The 16,700-nt window shown below is 34.2% G+C and overlaps 1 protein-coding gene across 12 annotated transcripts in view; it reads left to right on the forward strand.

The window, feature by feature from the left end:
- Positions 1-16,700, forward strand: part of LOC123312276 (F-actin-monooxygenase Mical) — a 112,287-nt gene that overhangs the window by 82,224 nt on the left and 13,363 nt on the right. For 11 of the 12 annotated variants that reach the window (XM_044896677.1, XM_044896628.1, XM_044896682.1 and 8 more), the window contains 7 exons: positions 2,171-2,483; positions 3,320-3,474; positions 3,585-3,709; positions 3,763-3,974; positions 4,970-5,135; positions 5,206-5,387; positions 13,025-16,239. In XM_044896677.1, the coding sequence (XP_044752612.1) occupies positions 2,171-2,483; positions 3,320-3,474; positions 3,585-3,709; positions 3,763-3,974; positions 4,970-5,135; positions 5,206-5,387; positions 13,025-16,239 (4,368 nt within the window). The remainder of the gene's footprint in view (positions 1-2,170; positions 2,484-3,319; positions 3,475-3,584; positions 3,710-3,762; positions 3,975-4,969; positions 5,136-5,205; positions 5,388-13,024; positions 16,240-16,700) is intronic. The other variant, XM_044896705.1, reaches the window with a different exon arrangement.

Raw genomic sequence — 16,700 nt, forward strand, 5'->3', positions numbered from 1 at the left:
TCTATAAGTGGTTTCCACAGTATATACTACTTCAGAGATTTTCATTCATATTCATCTAAAATCCAAATTTCTCAAATCTTGAACATCTTTCAATCGAACACTATTTGAAGATATTAAATATTATCAAAATACGCAATAAGCACAGCACAATTTTACCCCTTTCATTGGTCGCATTCAGCGGACGAAACAGTTGCGCAACTGTTACCAAACGCTAGCGTAAACGTTCGGTGACATATGCGCTACATTCTCAACACGTTCTGGAGCGGACGCCACTTTTGGGAGCGGATTTGATTTGTGCTAGGTAGCGGTAGCGGAAAGGAGCGAAAGTTGGACTTGAACTGAGTAGGTAGTTGTTATTTAGTGTGGAAGATGCACGAGCTTGAGTTTGTTGAGGAAAATGAAATGAAAATTGATGGAAGGTAATAGAGAAGGATGTTAAATAAGTTATAGGAAATATACTAGAGCAACAAAGTAATTCGTCAGAATTCTAAGTTATGTTTTTCACAAAAAAAAACTGACTTAACCAGAACAAGGTTAACGAAACTTAAAAAATCCGTTTGTTTACGTCTTTCCTACAGACTTCTCAACTAATCAGCTGATAGTGACAGCTCGTTGGACTGCCTTATCCTATCTCGGCTTGCCAGCGAACGTTCAACATGTTCCCGACCGCTACCGCTACCGATGGGTAGCAGAAGCGTTTTGCGCTCCGTCCGCTGAATGCGACCATTATACACTAGCTACTTTCAAAAATGGAAACGAAAAACAAATGGTGAAATGAAATTTTTGCAATATCTTTGAAAAATTTGCGGTCTTCTAGAATGGAAACAGATTATTCCTACGCTAATGGTCCCATTCGACTCAGAGTTCAGTACTTTATAACTTTCATGATTGGTGCTTAGTCGATATTCAGATTTTCTGCGGACATATACCAGAAAAAGGACAAATACTTCTTTTAAGGACACATTTGTAGCCATTAAATCTTCTCACCTCAAGAGAGCTATAACTGTATTGCCAGCTATTCAAAATGAAAACTCTAATTGGAAAACCCGTTAGTATTTGTTTGTTCAATGTTGTTCAAGCTTTCGATTTGGTTTCTCAGTAATTTTTCATTTTCGTTCAACATATAATTTTTTTATATTCATTCAAGAATTTATTCCCTCAAACTTTAAATGATCCGTAAATACAGGTCGGGAGATAACAGAAGGAATAATGTTATTTTGAGAAAACGCTTTCAAGCAACTTCCAAGATGAAATTTACATATTGCTACAACTTTCAGTATTAAAACCCCTGAATTTTGAATGGGGCACATGGGGTGAGTGATACCTCATTTGAAAGGCCTATTTATTCTGAGTTCACTATATTCAATATTTTCTCGTCAATTCCTATCATTTTCGAGATATTCAAATTTAAAACTTGTACAATTCCGGTCATGTCGTTAAACATGCTGTGTGAATTAATCAAAATTTCACTAATTAATTCTGCTTCTAATTCTAATCACTTCTGTTTCTACGATTAGCGTTAACCGTCATGGACCAGACATAAAATGACTGCTGTCTGTTTCTTTCATTAACAATTAAGGCAATAATGGTTTATTCATTTGCAGAAAGAATTGAAATGACTTATGTATATTGCAAGCAAAACGAGTACGTTAACCGTACATAAGATTCATCGTCAAATCTAGAGAATAAATCAGTCAAAATTCTATTGATTCACACAGCATACTTGAAGAAAAAACCAAAGTTTAAAACATAAATACGGCTGTTTTGAAAACAATTGGATTAAATGAAAACAAAATTGAATCTGCTGAGAACAGAATAGAAAAAAAGGCCTTTCAAATGAGATATCATGCATCTACCCTATCTTCCCTATCAAAAATTTATAATTTGGGGTTGTAACAGTAAGGGTTGAAACGATATGATTGTGAATTTGGTTTTAGAAATAGTCCACCTCCAATCAAAAATTGACATCTCCGAGCATTTTCATTTCGCCTCTTATCTCGTTTGTTTCTTTTTCAAAAAGCCCACCCTGTATAACTACCTTGTTTGTACTCCTCTTATATCTCAATTTCATAGTTTTTTTCCACTAAATATCTAATGAAGACAATCTATTACATTCAAAAATCACTTCACAAGACTCAATATAAAATCATTGAAAAACAACTTTCGACAGGAATATGACACTAAAGTTCCTTCACTGATCCGTACAAATACAGATGACGAATTTGCCGCTAAAATAAAATCTATAGAAGAAGGATGGCAGAGTAGGCAGTTGGTGGAAAAAAAACCCAAGGATCTCATGAGAAAGATAGGTAAAATAGAGACGTCGGATTGGAATATAAAAGAAATTGAAAAGAAGATTAAAGAAAATAAATTGGGTAAACCAATAGTGAGAGACAAGGAAAAAGTGCCGAAATGGAGCCGGGAACAGTTTGTGGCGAGACAAACGAAATTGGAGAAACTTGATAGGCAAGATAGCGCAGAAGGTAAATAATTTAATATACAGGGTGTTTTAAAATGCGAGTCTTTTAACAGAAGGTAGCATTGGTCAAAATAAATCGTTTCAACAAAAAATCACCTATACAAAACTCTCAAAATGATGAAGTTGGAATAAACATCGATAAAATAAATCCTGATACTACCCTAGATCATCTATGATCTACATTCTCTAAAAGTCAGGAGAAACACTTGATCCGTCTTATTTTCGAATTGGAAAAAAAAAAGAAATTTAGGATGTTAATATTTTTCATTATCATGTAACTTGGACGATTTTTCATGAAATTATTAGTTTCGATACGTTCTGCTTGAAACTTGAGATACCAGTGCAGAAAAATCGAGAAAACTCTCCAATAAAATAGATATACATCATCAACAACGTCGACAAAATACAATTTGGCACATTCAATACGTTGTCTCAGTTCTTCTACACTGTTTTTACCTAACCCCCTTTAACGAACTCAAGATACACTAAGTATTTCAAATGATCCCAAACGATAACAAATTATTCATTTCCCTACTAAACATTTGGTTGAATCGCATTAGACTTGAGGGAATGCTAGCTCAGTCATCTTTAATTTTCCATGAATGCGATTTATGATGATATGATTTTTTTGATGAGTTATCTATACCTTCTGACGAAAAACCATTCACCATTGAAAACACCCTCTAAAATCTTATATTTAAAACGGTTTGATGGTATACTGATAATCTGGTGCTAATAAGCTACGTCAGCAATTCTTTGACTTGGGGTTGAATCTATGTACTTTTATTCGATCACCTATCTCAATTCTCCATAAACCATTTCATTCGTTGATATTTTCAGCCAAGTATGCAGATATTGATAAGAATTTGAAACATTTAGAACTCAAACTAAAGGAAGGAACAAATAGAGATCTGGGCCAAAATAAAATAGCGAGCATAACTGAAAAACTTACCAGTAAAATTCCAGAACCCCCAGAACCTGTAGTACCAAAAAGTGTAAGAAATAATTTTTGTTTCCTCCTCATATTTGAATACAAATTCATCAGGACAATAAACCAGAACTTCTCTTGTAGCTCCACCTGATTATGGTTTTGTCTATTTTCTAGGTTGATAAACCTGTTATAATTCCGTCTTACAGTGGATCCGAATTCTGTCACTTTTGCAATAAAAGAGTATATCTTATGGAGAGACTTTCAGCGGAAGGCAGATTCTTTCACCATGGCTGTTTCAAGTAAGGAAAACAATTCTGACTAATGGTGAAGTATGATAACATGTTCGTTTTAGGTGTCAATATTGTAGAGCTCAACTCAGGCTTGGATCTTACGCATTTGACAAAGATGGCATCTATGGCCACAAGTTCTTTTGTTTACATCACTATGGTATGCAGGGTAAAGCTCCTACTACGACCAAAGTGGCTAGAAAACCATCCCAGAGAGACACAAAACCTACATCGAAAAAATTAACGGGTGTTTCAGGAGTAGATTTATTAGATAGAGGTAAGTTTCAATGTGCTAACAAAAGACCATAAATGAAGAAGTGTTCTGACTAAGTAAATTTCAAATAATCGAGAATTCTGTAGCATGCAGACAATTGAATTGTGAAATAAGTACTTCGAACTCTCGATTGCCTGAGTGCTCTACTACTGAGCCCTTAAAGGACAGCGCAGGCTTCTCAATGAATTCACTGCTTTTACTGTGAATAGTGACACTTCCAAACTTCCACATTCATTATGTTCAAGATCCTTTTCACTTATTAACCTAGCATCTTCAACACGTCAACATAAAGAAAGAACCATTTGAATAAAAGATCCACATTCCTTGGGGATAGCCTGGATCAGAAAATGTTTCAAATAAAAGTTTCTTAGTCTTCACGGGACATCGAATTCAATCTGACCTTGGAGGATAGATTTTTGAATAGAAAATATACATTTTTCATTGCCGAATTTTATTCTTCTTGAAAACTAGGAGCATTTTCTCACTTTCATTTTCGCCTAAATATTGTGTTGTGGAGATATGAAGTCTTCTTTGCTCAGAATGGTTATGATGAAAATCTTCTGCACACAAACTACTGAGGACATTTGAAGAAGTGAGTATTCATGAAGAGGCAAATATCAATCAAACACTTCATATCATCAGTTGAAAGTAATCTTATGAAAAAAATTAAAAGGACAAGTTTCCTGTTTTTCACATGGAAACTCTGCAAAGAAAAATGTATATTCGCTATACAAAAACCTTAATTTATTGACCTTGAGATCGAAAGTCAGATTGAAGGTCGTCATTCAATTTTCCCCTGGAGAAACTTTCATTTGAATTTTTTTTTATCCATCCTCTTCCATGGAGTTATTTCAGTGCAGAGCAGAAGTACACCTTTCAGAATTGAAATTTCATTTCAAAATTGACCTTATGGTCTATATCTATACGATATGTACAGATTATGTTATAGATTATGTTCAAATCTGAAAATTCAAATATTTTATTTTATTGTATTTCAGTCCGTACGCCGGAAAGGGCTGAATTTTCCAATTTGAGCCTTGGCTCTTCTGACCTAGAAGACTCAATAAGTCAGATGGACGAAGACGAATGGACCGACAGGAATTTTGGTGCTTCGACTGCTGAAATTGGAAGCAGTGACGATGAGGATGATTCATCAAGTTACAGGTAGGTTTTCCATTTCGAATATGTTGGGATTATTATTATAAGTGATACATACTGAATGATACGATTTTAGTGATACGGACAGCGACGATGAAGATGCGTACGAAGAAGCAATGGAAGAGCCAGCCACAAAGGAAGGAACCTTGAAGTGGGCAGAGAGAATGAGCAAGCGGCATTATTCAAAACAGGATAAATCAGATTCTGAACCCTATGGCAGTTCGGATTCCTCGAGTTACTATGAAAATAGTACAGACGGTAAGTTTGTTTTACATATTTTTATAGCACAGTAATGTGTGGAAAATCCGAACCTCAGATAATTAAATTTTTTCAAATTCATTTGTTACATGGCTTCTCAAAATTAGTACAACAAATTTATGTACAGTAATGAACCCCGGATAATTAATTTCTTTCAAATTCCTTTATGTACATGGCATCCATAGAAATCATAATATATATGTTACGGCTAAAGATAGGTGTGAACATAAACTTAAGATTAGCCGGCTAGACTTAGGTTTATATTCGGGGACCGGCTAAAGTTCGATAAAATATTCATCTGCGTCAGGGAATTTCATTTTTAGCCGGCTAATGTGCACATTACACAAAACGGAACGGTTAAAAATGTATTCGATGGACACACGAAGGAGTGATGTCTTTTGAATGGTCGGATAGGAAAAGACGAAACCAGGCGGCCACGTTTTTGTTTTAATTTTTAAAATTTCATCGAATGCTATTGTATTGAGGTTTCGTTTCATAACGCCCATGGTTTTTCAATTTAACATTTAATGAGTTATTTTCATCTGTTCAGGAGATTAATGCTCTTCAAATCGAGCCTAGGTTCTTTTGAATCAGTTCACATACGTAAGTTAGATATATATATATATACAGTTTTCCACAGGACAATAAGAACGTAGATAGTAAATTGTCCTGTGGAAAACCAGAATATGACCTCGAAAGGAAATGAAATATAAGATAATAAAAGAAAACACTTGACTAAGTTTCACAAATTTTAATTAAAATATTTGTTGGCACGCGTGTTTCAGATTTTATCCCAATTTTAAAACTGAATACCTACATAAATACACAAAGAACACATTCATACAATAATCAAATAGCACATGTTTGAATGTGTTCTTTCTGTTTTTATGTATTCAGTTTTGAAAATGGGATAAAACCTGAAACACGCGTGTCAACAAATATTTTGATTAAACATTGTGAAACTTAGTCAAGTATTTTCCTCTCTACATTTATTACTCAATTCATCATGTTTCACCAGGAGTTATGTGAGGAATCAATTTCGAAATATAAGATATAGACATAGAGAATTTTTTTCTGTGAACAGTAATATATTTTCCCTACCATTCAATAATTGGGTTTATGGAAAAATTTTCTACGAAATAGAAACTATAGTTTCTAATGTTGCAATTTCTCTCTAACCAATACCTACTTTAGCAATCGGTCGGAATTTAATCCTAGTTCCTCAATTCCCGTCGGATGCGATGCGATGCCTGCCGTCCGCACATATGTGCGTTGCTCCATTCGGTTCCGTTGAAAGTATTTTATTCCGATCCGTACCGTCCGTCCGATGCCGTTGTATGTGCGCTTACCTTTAGACCGACGTTGCCTGTGCCGGTGCGTTATTTTTTGATTAATGCGAGTATGAGCAATCTACAGTGGACCCAGGAGCAAATTATGTTGTTCCTGGAAACACTGCAAACGGAAACAATCATTTGGGATCCCAATGACAAATGTCATGTCAAAAGGATAAAAAAAATTAAAGATGCTTGGGTGCGCATCCGCAACACTTGGGAGGCTGTGTGCCCGTTGAAGGATTGAAAAAAAGAAGGATTAAGGATTCGCTATTTGCAACATACAGGGGCTATTTGGGATCGGTATTCAAATGCAAGCAAACAATTTCCAAAGTACGCACGCTATCGGCACCTCAGAGCGAATGAACTTCGCGAAGTTGAACGAGTGTGTAGCGTCGAACTTCGCCAAACTTTCTAGAGTACTTCGCCGAGGAACTTCGCGAGTAGTGTAGAGGAGCCATTATTCCTGGGGTCCAGAGGAAGTGCAGGAATCTTGGACAAGCCAATCCCCAAGAATTTTGTAAGACAAAGCCACGTGCTCAATGCAGAAAACAACACAATAATCACTTTATACGGACACATTCATTCAAAAATTCCTCTAATTAATAACGGAAAACTATTATTTCAGAACTGGACGTTGTATTATATCAATATTTCATTCAATAAACGAATTTGGGAGTTCCAAACCAGGACGCGAGGAAATGTACTCATGTCGCCGTAACTACCATTTTGGAACACTTAGTTTATTTCAACTCAATCGTTGCCTAGACTTTCCTACCTTATATCAGTCGAATTTATTTGGTATATTATTAATATATGAGAAATAAACATATTTCATTCGGTAAAAGAACTTATTTTTCGATTCATACGGGACTTCTTATCAGTATTGAACACATGCATAAATGACTAATTGTGATGTTCTAGGTATATGCTTTGTTTGAAAATCAGTACAATGATGTTGATTATTTGGAACTGGCAACAAAAATTTCAGAAGATCTGAACTTAATATCGCCAAAACTCCTTGCAACAATTTTAAAATATCCTGATCTAATGCAATACAATTAATATACCAATGTAATTCGCTATCAGTGAAACTCGATAATTCATTTAAGTTTCGATTTTTTTGTTTTAATTTATTATTTTCAATATGATTGACAAGTAACAAGTTCATTTCGGAAAATGCGACTTAAAACTCCTCACCTCCGAGCAGATCGTGCAACAGTGAAAAATCAAATGACTGAAAGAAAACGCGTCGTTGTCCGACATATACCACAGCCTTCTAAAGGTTTCTATAGACGGCTGTGCATGTACCTTCGGTACTCGAATCTTTTTATAAGATTCGATCGACAGAATATTCAGGAACTCGGCTATGTTCTACTCGAAAATAAACTAATGATGCGCATTCGCATTAACGGCCACTCTCAATTTTTCGCCGCATTTCTTACTACTGTATTAGCATTCTAGCGTAATAATATACAGGGTGATTCATAACTATTGGGACATAGGCTAGGGGCAGATTGTTTGGACCAAAATATGCCGATAGGACCAAATATACCTCAATAAAATATTGCTGTGGAAAAAGATAGAAAAGAATTAGAAAAGGCATAGAAGTCGTAAGAGGCCACGTAGAACATGTAATTTAAGTTTATTATTTTTATGTTACATTGTTTTTAATTATGCTTTATCGTCGAAATAAATAAATAAAATGAATAAATCGTTACTTCAAATCCCCTTCCGATGCTCTGAACTGTTCAATTGTGTTTTTCATAAAAACGGATGAAAAAATATACTGTGGAATTATTAGCAAAAAACGAAGAAAAAATTCAACTTTAATGCTCTCTATCTTTTTCCACAGCAATCTTTTATTCAGGTATATTTGGTCTTATCGCCATATTTTGGTCCAAACAATCTGCCCTTAGCCTATGTCCCAATAGTTATGAATCACCCTGTATAATATGATTTCTGTGATGGCATCTCAAAATTAGTGCAACAAAATTTGGTCACAGATTTTCGAGGCAAAATTAGGAGACCTCTGTTGTTTATTTTTGCTAGGAGACCCCCTCTTTCGGAGTTACAGCGCCCTGAATTTTTTTTTTCTGTCCCAGAATCCAATCATACGAAAATATCTTAATCTGGTACACAGGAGTTTAATGATGTGCGGAGTCTCATAGTGATACCTCTTTTGACAATGTACAGGGTGGGCAAATTTCGATGTTTTAGCACTACAGTTTTTAAACCAGAGGAGATAGACAAAATCCGATACCCCATTCTCGTTCACTTTTTCTGAGAAACTTACAATAGTAGTAGTGATTTTTGGCCACTTTCTTTTGTTTTCGAGTTATAAGCAAAAATTGGAAAAATGGCGATATCGAAATAAATTTATACCTCCGCTAATATTGATGATAGAGCTCTGAAATTAAAACATTATACAGGCACTTTTTTACGTAGAATCCAGTGGCGTGCTCGCCTTTTCAGCAGGACTTTTAATTACAAAGCTATGACCCAAAGTTATGTTTTTTTAAATGGGAACACTAGTTTTCTGTGCAATTTTTTGAAAGAGTAATGAAAGCTGATTTCAAAAATATATGACATTATATGGTTTGTATCAATATAAATAATAGAAAATGCTCAAAAACCTTTTTTCTCAATATTTCTATGGTTTCAACTTTTGATGAGCACAGAAACATATAGCATTATTTGAGCCATATTTTGGCGATTAAGCGTCTTAATCGATGTCTTAAAGCGTCTTTAAGCGTGACGTCATTAATTTTGTTGTCGCAAAAATAGAATATCGCTGATGGTTGAGTCATCTGTCGTTGTCATTAGACAGCGAATCGAATTGTGAATTTTTCAATTTCTGTTCTTTGGCTATTATTGGAAAAATATTTATTTATTCTAAATGATAATGCAGAAACTGCATTATTGGCAATAAAAGCACTCTTCCCTAGTAGGAATTCAAATCAAATTCGATATAAACAACATATTCTCCCTTCTTCTTTATATTACTTCTTTCCGCTTAAGACGTTCTGTGCTTAAGACGACACAGGCCAGAGACAAGATGACTCTATGACACAGGCGCTCTCCACAGACCGCCAGGTTCCGCTTAAAGCGACTTAAAGACTGACGTCATGACTTATTCGCTCGAATAGCACCGCTTAAAGACGCTTCACGCGTCTTAATCGCGAAAATATGGCTATGATTACCACTGTCTCCTTCTATGAGTCCTTTCATTATTATGAAATATATCTTGATTCAAATTTTGTGAAAATTGGTAAAAAGCATAGAAAGAATGACATTGCCGGAAGGAGACTGCTTTTGTTATAGGAAACTCTATTTTTATGTGCTCGTCAATATTTGAAACCATAGAAATATTGAGAAAAAAGGTTTTTGACCATTTTCTATCATTTATATTGATACAAACCACATGATGTCATATATTTTTGAAATCAGTAAAAATTAAGCTTTCAAAAAATTGCACAGAAAACTAGTGTTCCCATTTAAAAAAACGTAACTTTGGGTCATAGCTTCGTAATTAAAAATCCTGCTGAAAAGGCGAGCACGCCACTGGATTCTACGTAAAAAAGTGCCTGTATAATGTTTCAATTTCAGAGCTCTATCATCAATAGTAGCGGAGATATAAATTTATTTCGATATCGCCATTTTTCCAATTTTTGCTTATAACTCGAAAAAAAGAGAAAGTGGCCAAAAATCACTACTACTATTGTGAGTTTCTCGGAAAAAGAGAACGAGAATGGGGTATCAGATTTTGTCTATCTCCTCTGGTTTAAAAGCTGTAGTGCTAAAACATCGAAATTTGCCCACCCTGTACTCCCTCAAGACACTTTTTACTGGGCCACAATGTCTTTGTAATTATTAAACATTAATCGCGTATTTTAATTCCTCCGTATAGGTTTTAATACTCGCTTGGATATTGAAGAATTCCTCACAATTCTCTAAGATATTGGTAAAAAATAATCCTATATGAAATTATAGCTTTTTAACAAAAATCCATCGATATTTATCCTTAATAATGATCAACAAACACTGGACAGAGAGCATACTTTTACACTCATTTTTAGTATCTCCCTCAAAAAGTAAACTATGAAAGATTTAAATGTAGTTAAAAGTTGAACCAAAATAAAAGAATCAACTTCTCAGTACCCCTCGTACATTACATTTCATTGCTTGAGAATTATTATTCATTTTGAGTTTTTTCTCTATTCGTTGATTATAACATTCGAGTATACAGAATTCTCTTTTAATTTTCATTAGTTTACTATGTATTTTTTTCAGTCGTGAAATGAAAAAGTATTAATTCATTCTGGAGAAATCGTGAATGGAAATGGAATTTATGGAGAATAATTCATATTTTGTTTCGAAAATCACGAATAATATATGTACATATTGTTGAATAACATGTTCGATTCGAAACAGAAAAAGGAAAAGTTCCCGAACAAATCTCGCTTGCAACCAAATGTTTAAAACTTTAAGAAAATTGTCCCATTTCATCCTCTTTCCCAAACAAACTAAAACATTAGAAAGTCCGGTTCCTTTTTCTGTTATAATGGAAGGGCGAGAGTCGGTATGTCTTATCAATTTCACTTTATTCTCTTAATTGATATTTATTATTTTTCGACCTGATCTTTCTATACACAGATTGAAACCGTGCTGAAATTATATTATTTTTGAAAACATTTAAAGGGCAAGTCTTTGACTCGTACAAGTAAAAGACTCACCCTGTATAAGGGTCTTTTCCCATTGCAAAGGAAGTAGCTAGCAACATGGTTGTTTCGAATGGCATGCCCAATAAATTATCACTTTTTTGGATTTCCCATTGAATTTTGAAGTGATTCACATTATAACATTACGAATATTTTGAAAATTTCTAGAGATATTTTAGCTTTCACAAAAATATCTTTTGGGTATGATCACAAAGATAGTGGTTGCCCGAAACTATTATTGAAGTCAGGCTGTACGTTTTCCACTGTTCACAAACTATGTATTCACAAAAATATTGAATTTTTGATTTGAGTTTTCATCGAAAACTTCCGTATTTCGAATAGAAACTCATTTTTTTTTCATCGGAATGCAAATAGAGAATTCTGTTTTCTATTAAAACTAAAAAACATTTTCATCTCATAATTTTGTCTCAGATTTTACGACAGCGGACCACTAGATTTCTCAAAAACCATCCACATTTCTTTATTGATTTATTCTTTAAAAGAGGGATAGAAATAAATTTATGAACCCCTGATTCACCCTATATATATACTTGTTGTCCATGGTTCAAAATTTGACATCAAGTTTTCACTGAACAAAAACATGGATTTCTGAATTACGATTTTATTTCCTTAGGATGATTTTGAATAAACCATTCGATTTTCTGATAGCATATTTTTAATCTCATGAAAAATACTGATTCACTTTTTAAATTGGCCCGATGAATAAGTCCCAAAATCCAGTGCCCCGCTTACGTGAAACCCGTACAGGGTGATTGTTCATATTTTACTCAATAAAAAAACAAGTGTTTTGTTCGACATTGACATTTTTTTATTAATTATAAAAGTAAATTCCTCCATACTCACGACGCGCGACGCGCCAAACGTTGGTCTTGATTAGTTTTCATAAAACCTCGCGCAATATCTACTCTTTCTACATCAGAATATATCATTTTTTATATATCAAGTCTCAAATTATGAAAAAAAATATTGTAAATATTAAACAAAACAATTCAATTGTTTTTATATCCCTGGCTTGGCACTGCCTTGGATTTAGACGAAAAAATCTATATTTTATAAAGTGTTCCATTTGAAAAACATCAAGTCACATAAAATTTTTAGGTTTACACGATGCTTTTTTGCATTTTCTAGTACATACTGGATTCTGAATGCCAATTAAAAAATACAGTTTTCAATTCGAACTTATTTGTAAGACCAATATAAGGTCAGATAGCTATTGATTAAAATATAAACAATCACTCGGTACATTACTTTACTCGAATATTTTTTATTTTGAGAATTTCATCGGGTTCACCATTTTCACTGCACTTATTCTTTCTTAAATTTTTGGTCAAAACTTTCGAGTACACTGAATTTGCTTTTGATTTTCATCATCGTCGATGTTATTTCAATTGTGAACTATCATAAACGAAAATTTTGATCAATTCAGGAGATCTCGTTAATTGAAATGTTATTTATGAATAATAATTCATATTATGATACGAAAAAAGAGCAGTATGAATAATAAATAAACATACTGTTTAATAACATGCGATGAAATGTTTCAGAACATCTTTTTCCATTACAGATGACGAATCTGACACCGCAACAGAGGGGGAGGAAGAAATCAGGGCCAGGGAACTGCGATTACAAGAAGTTCGTCTCGAACCTCCAATAATACAAGCTGACACTGGCACTGATACAGAGGTGAAGTGTAACTTAAAAACCTCCGATAATTTAAATTTATCCCATAGTGAAACTCAATGTTCAGACCCGAGATTTTCTCAAAATTCTTCTAGTAACTCAATAAACTCGACCGATTTCGATAGCGCCTTGGAGGACAATTTCGACATAAACTTCAACAATGTTATCTCAAAAAACGAGGTAAACGCACCAATTAACCATTCATCCATTGACTCCGGGGATGATAGTGCAACTATTTCCAGAAGTGAACCCAATTCGAACGTTACTGTGATTGAAAGAACACTGGACAAGAATGTAGATAATTCCGATTGCATTATTGACGAAAATAATAAACAAATTCCGCGTAGTTCTCAAACAATAAGTGCATCTCTCGAAAATAACGAAGTAGTGCTAACCGAAGTGTGCGATTCGACGGTTCCTAACGGGAAAAATAGTCAGTCCGAGGAAAATTGTGTTAGTCCCTCGATAAAAATGAGCAAGAAATTTTTCGGTAGTGCGTTTGTCCCCACGTTCCAAAAGGAAGAACCGGAGCCTTTGCTCGTGATCAAACGAACGCCGAGCAAAATAAATTTACCTAAAGAAGTAGGAAAACCCAAAGTGGCTGTAAATAAGAATATCGAGGAGAATGCGAAGAAATATTTCGGTGCTCCGCCGAAACCTACGCTGCGTAGATCTAGTACGGCCAGAAATATACCTAAACCGAAAGTTTCAGATCGGAGTTATTTCAAGAGTAGTTCGCTGAATAGCAATTTTTCTTTCAATTTCGAGCCGGAAGAGGAGGATCTGAAAAATACAGATGATTATATCGAACAGTTGCTAAAGAATGAAAAAGAACTGATGAAACCAATCGATCCTGATAAATTTAGAAGACTCTACGAGACCGATGAAAATGAACAGAAAAAAAGCGATAGTATCGACGATTTACTCGAAGCGTTAGAAATGGAAACTTACGATGATGTGTTCGAACATTCTGTCATGAAGGAAAAGGACGAAAAAATTGAAAAGCTACTGCAATGGATGGACGATGTCGTACATCAAGAAGATAACATTAAAGTTCCTGGTAAATTGAAAGGTGATAGTGGTAAATATGATAATTTAGAAGCTATTCTGAAGACTGAAAAGACTGCTGCACCCGTGGCTAAGTTGGCTAAAAATAACATTAAATATTTCGATGAATTGTTAGCTGGAAAAAATTCTGAAGCGGAGGATGAAGTGCCTGCTAGAAAATTCAGCTGGACGAGAAATGATGTAGACAATCATTTGGCTAAACATAGAACGTCCTTGGATTTAGATGCTATCAAAAAAGTAAACATAAAAAATGTTCTCAGGAAATTCGAAAGTATGGATTATACAAATGATGATGAACGTGCAAATATAGGTGGTATTGATCATGTTGGAGAACGTAAAAAGCCTTCTTTAACAAGATCAAAAACTGAAATACATTTCAATAAACCTAGAACCTCCGTAGACCTAGATGCTGTTAGTAAGGTTGATATAAAACAAGTATTGAAAAAATTCGAAAACGCTGATAAGAAAGAGGATTCACCCGTTTTACCCAGAAGGAGAAGTTCATCTTTCGCTAATTTCAAGAAATCTAATTTAAAAGTAAAGGACGACCCCAAAAAATGTTCTGATGAGAAAATTGCCCAAAATAGCAGGGTGACGAATATACAAAATGAATATTCAGAAAATGGAACAAAGAAAAATTCATCTTCGGATCCGATAGAAAAAACACCAGAGAAATGCCAAAACGAAACTGATTCGTTCTTCAACATCCAAGTAAAGGTGAACTATGAACAATATCCGATGGAGTACACAAATTCCTATGAACCAGATTTAAAAGTTTATCCTAACGAAGATGCAACTAACATTCTTGGAATTAGCGATAAGGATATGAAATCCATCTCAGAATCACAAGTTGAGGAAGCTGATTCAGAAATAAAAAACCAACAACAAAATATTTGTGAAATCACTTCCCAAAATAATCCTGTATTCAAACCAGAAGAATGTGAAGGCGATGCCATCAATAATATTGCTAATATACAAAATTGTCGCAATGAAAATACACAAAATGAAATATCTTCCAAAAAAAATTCCGATAGCCTAACAAAACATCAGATCCTTTCAGAATATGATCCAAAAACAACATTTAAAAACGAGTCTTCTATTCAAAGCAATGAGATAATAACTTCAGATGTCATACCCCCAGAAGAAAAATATGATTCTGGTTCGGCTCATAGTGAAAAAGAAATAAAAGATCAAGAAAACGAAACTAACACTGATACAAATAAAGAAGAGTTGGGAAAACTAGAAAACATTATTCCAGTGCTTGAATACAAAGTATTCGATAAGATCCAACAAGATTTGGATGAAATGATAGGATCTTTGAACGATATGGACAACACTAATCGAAAATCACTCGTCAAAGAAGTGGAGGAACCTGCACAGATTGAATCCTCAAAAACCAGTAAAACCGTAACATCGAACTTGAAAAATAATGATATTATTATATCTCATTCTGATTCAAAGAATATTAATGAAGGTGAAACTAATATAAGATGCGACGAAAGTGATAAACCTGACACTCTTGAAAATGAACCAAAGAAAGAAAATATTAAAAGTGATATTGAAAAAAACGGGACAAATTATGAAAAGTTGGAAAGAATAGAGAATAATAATAACAATTTTTCACTTCTGAAACAAGAAGTATTCGACGAAATTCGAAAAATTTCTGATTCAATTCATACTGAAAATGGAATAAAAAACCAAGAAAAAGAAACTAACACTCATACAAATAAAGAAGAGGTGGGAAAAACAGAAAACATTATTCCAGTGGTTGAACACAAAGTATTCGATAAGATTCAACAAGATTTAGATGAGATGGTGGGATCTTTGAACGATATGGTCGCTACTAACGAAGAATCACTAGACAAAGAAAAAACTTCTGGGGGCGTATTAAATGAAGAAATCGATACTTTCAAAAAACAACTTAACGCGAAAAATACTGATACCACTACAGAAATTCCTGTTTTGTGCTGTGATAAATCTCCAATAAATGAAAACATGTCTTATGACGCGCATATTAACAGTGAAAAGTCGGTAAGTAAAGAACACTCATCTGAGGTTAAGTCGAACGCACCTCCAGTTCCAATTCGCACCAAATACATAGAAAAAACACCTCCTCCTCCTCAGAGGCCGCAGAGAAAAAGATCATTAGAACAACGAAATAGGGAAAGTGTTGAAAGGACGAGGTATGTTCCGACAGAAGAGAAATTGAAAAATTTGGAAAGGATAAAAAAGGAACGGATAACGAAACATCAATCGCCTAAAGCTCAAAAATGCGAAATTCAGAACCTGAATTCCAGTTCAGAAAGCAAGGACAAAGAATGTTCAATACAGTAACTTAACAAAAATTCGATTGAAATAGTCTTTCGAATGTATCGGAATGAAGTGATCTATTAACAAAATGCATTTTGACAACTCTTTACAAAATAGAGAAGCTAACTAGATCATTTTGTATATAATATTTACGAAATAGGTTGTAAAATTTTAGGCGTATT

This window comes from Coccinella septempunctata, chromosome 1 (assembly GCF_907165205.1).
Source record: "Coccinella septempunctata chromosome 1, icCocSept1.1, whole genome shotgun sequence".
Taxonomy (NCBI): Eukaryota; Metazoa; Arthropoda; class Insecta; order Coleoptera; family Coccinellidae; genus Coccinella; species Coccinella septempunctata.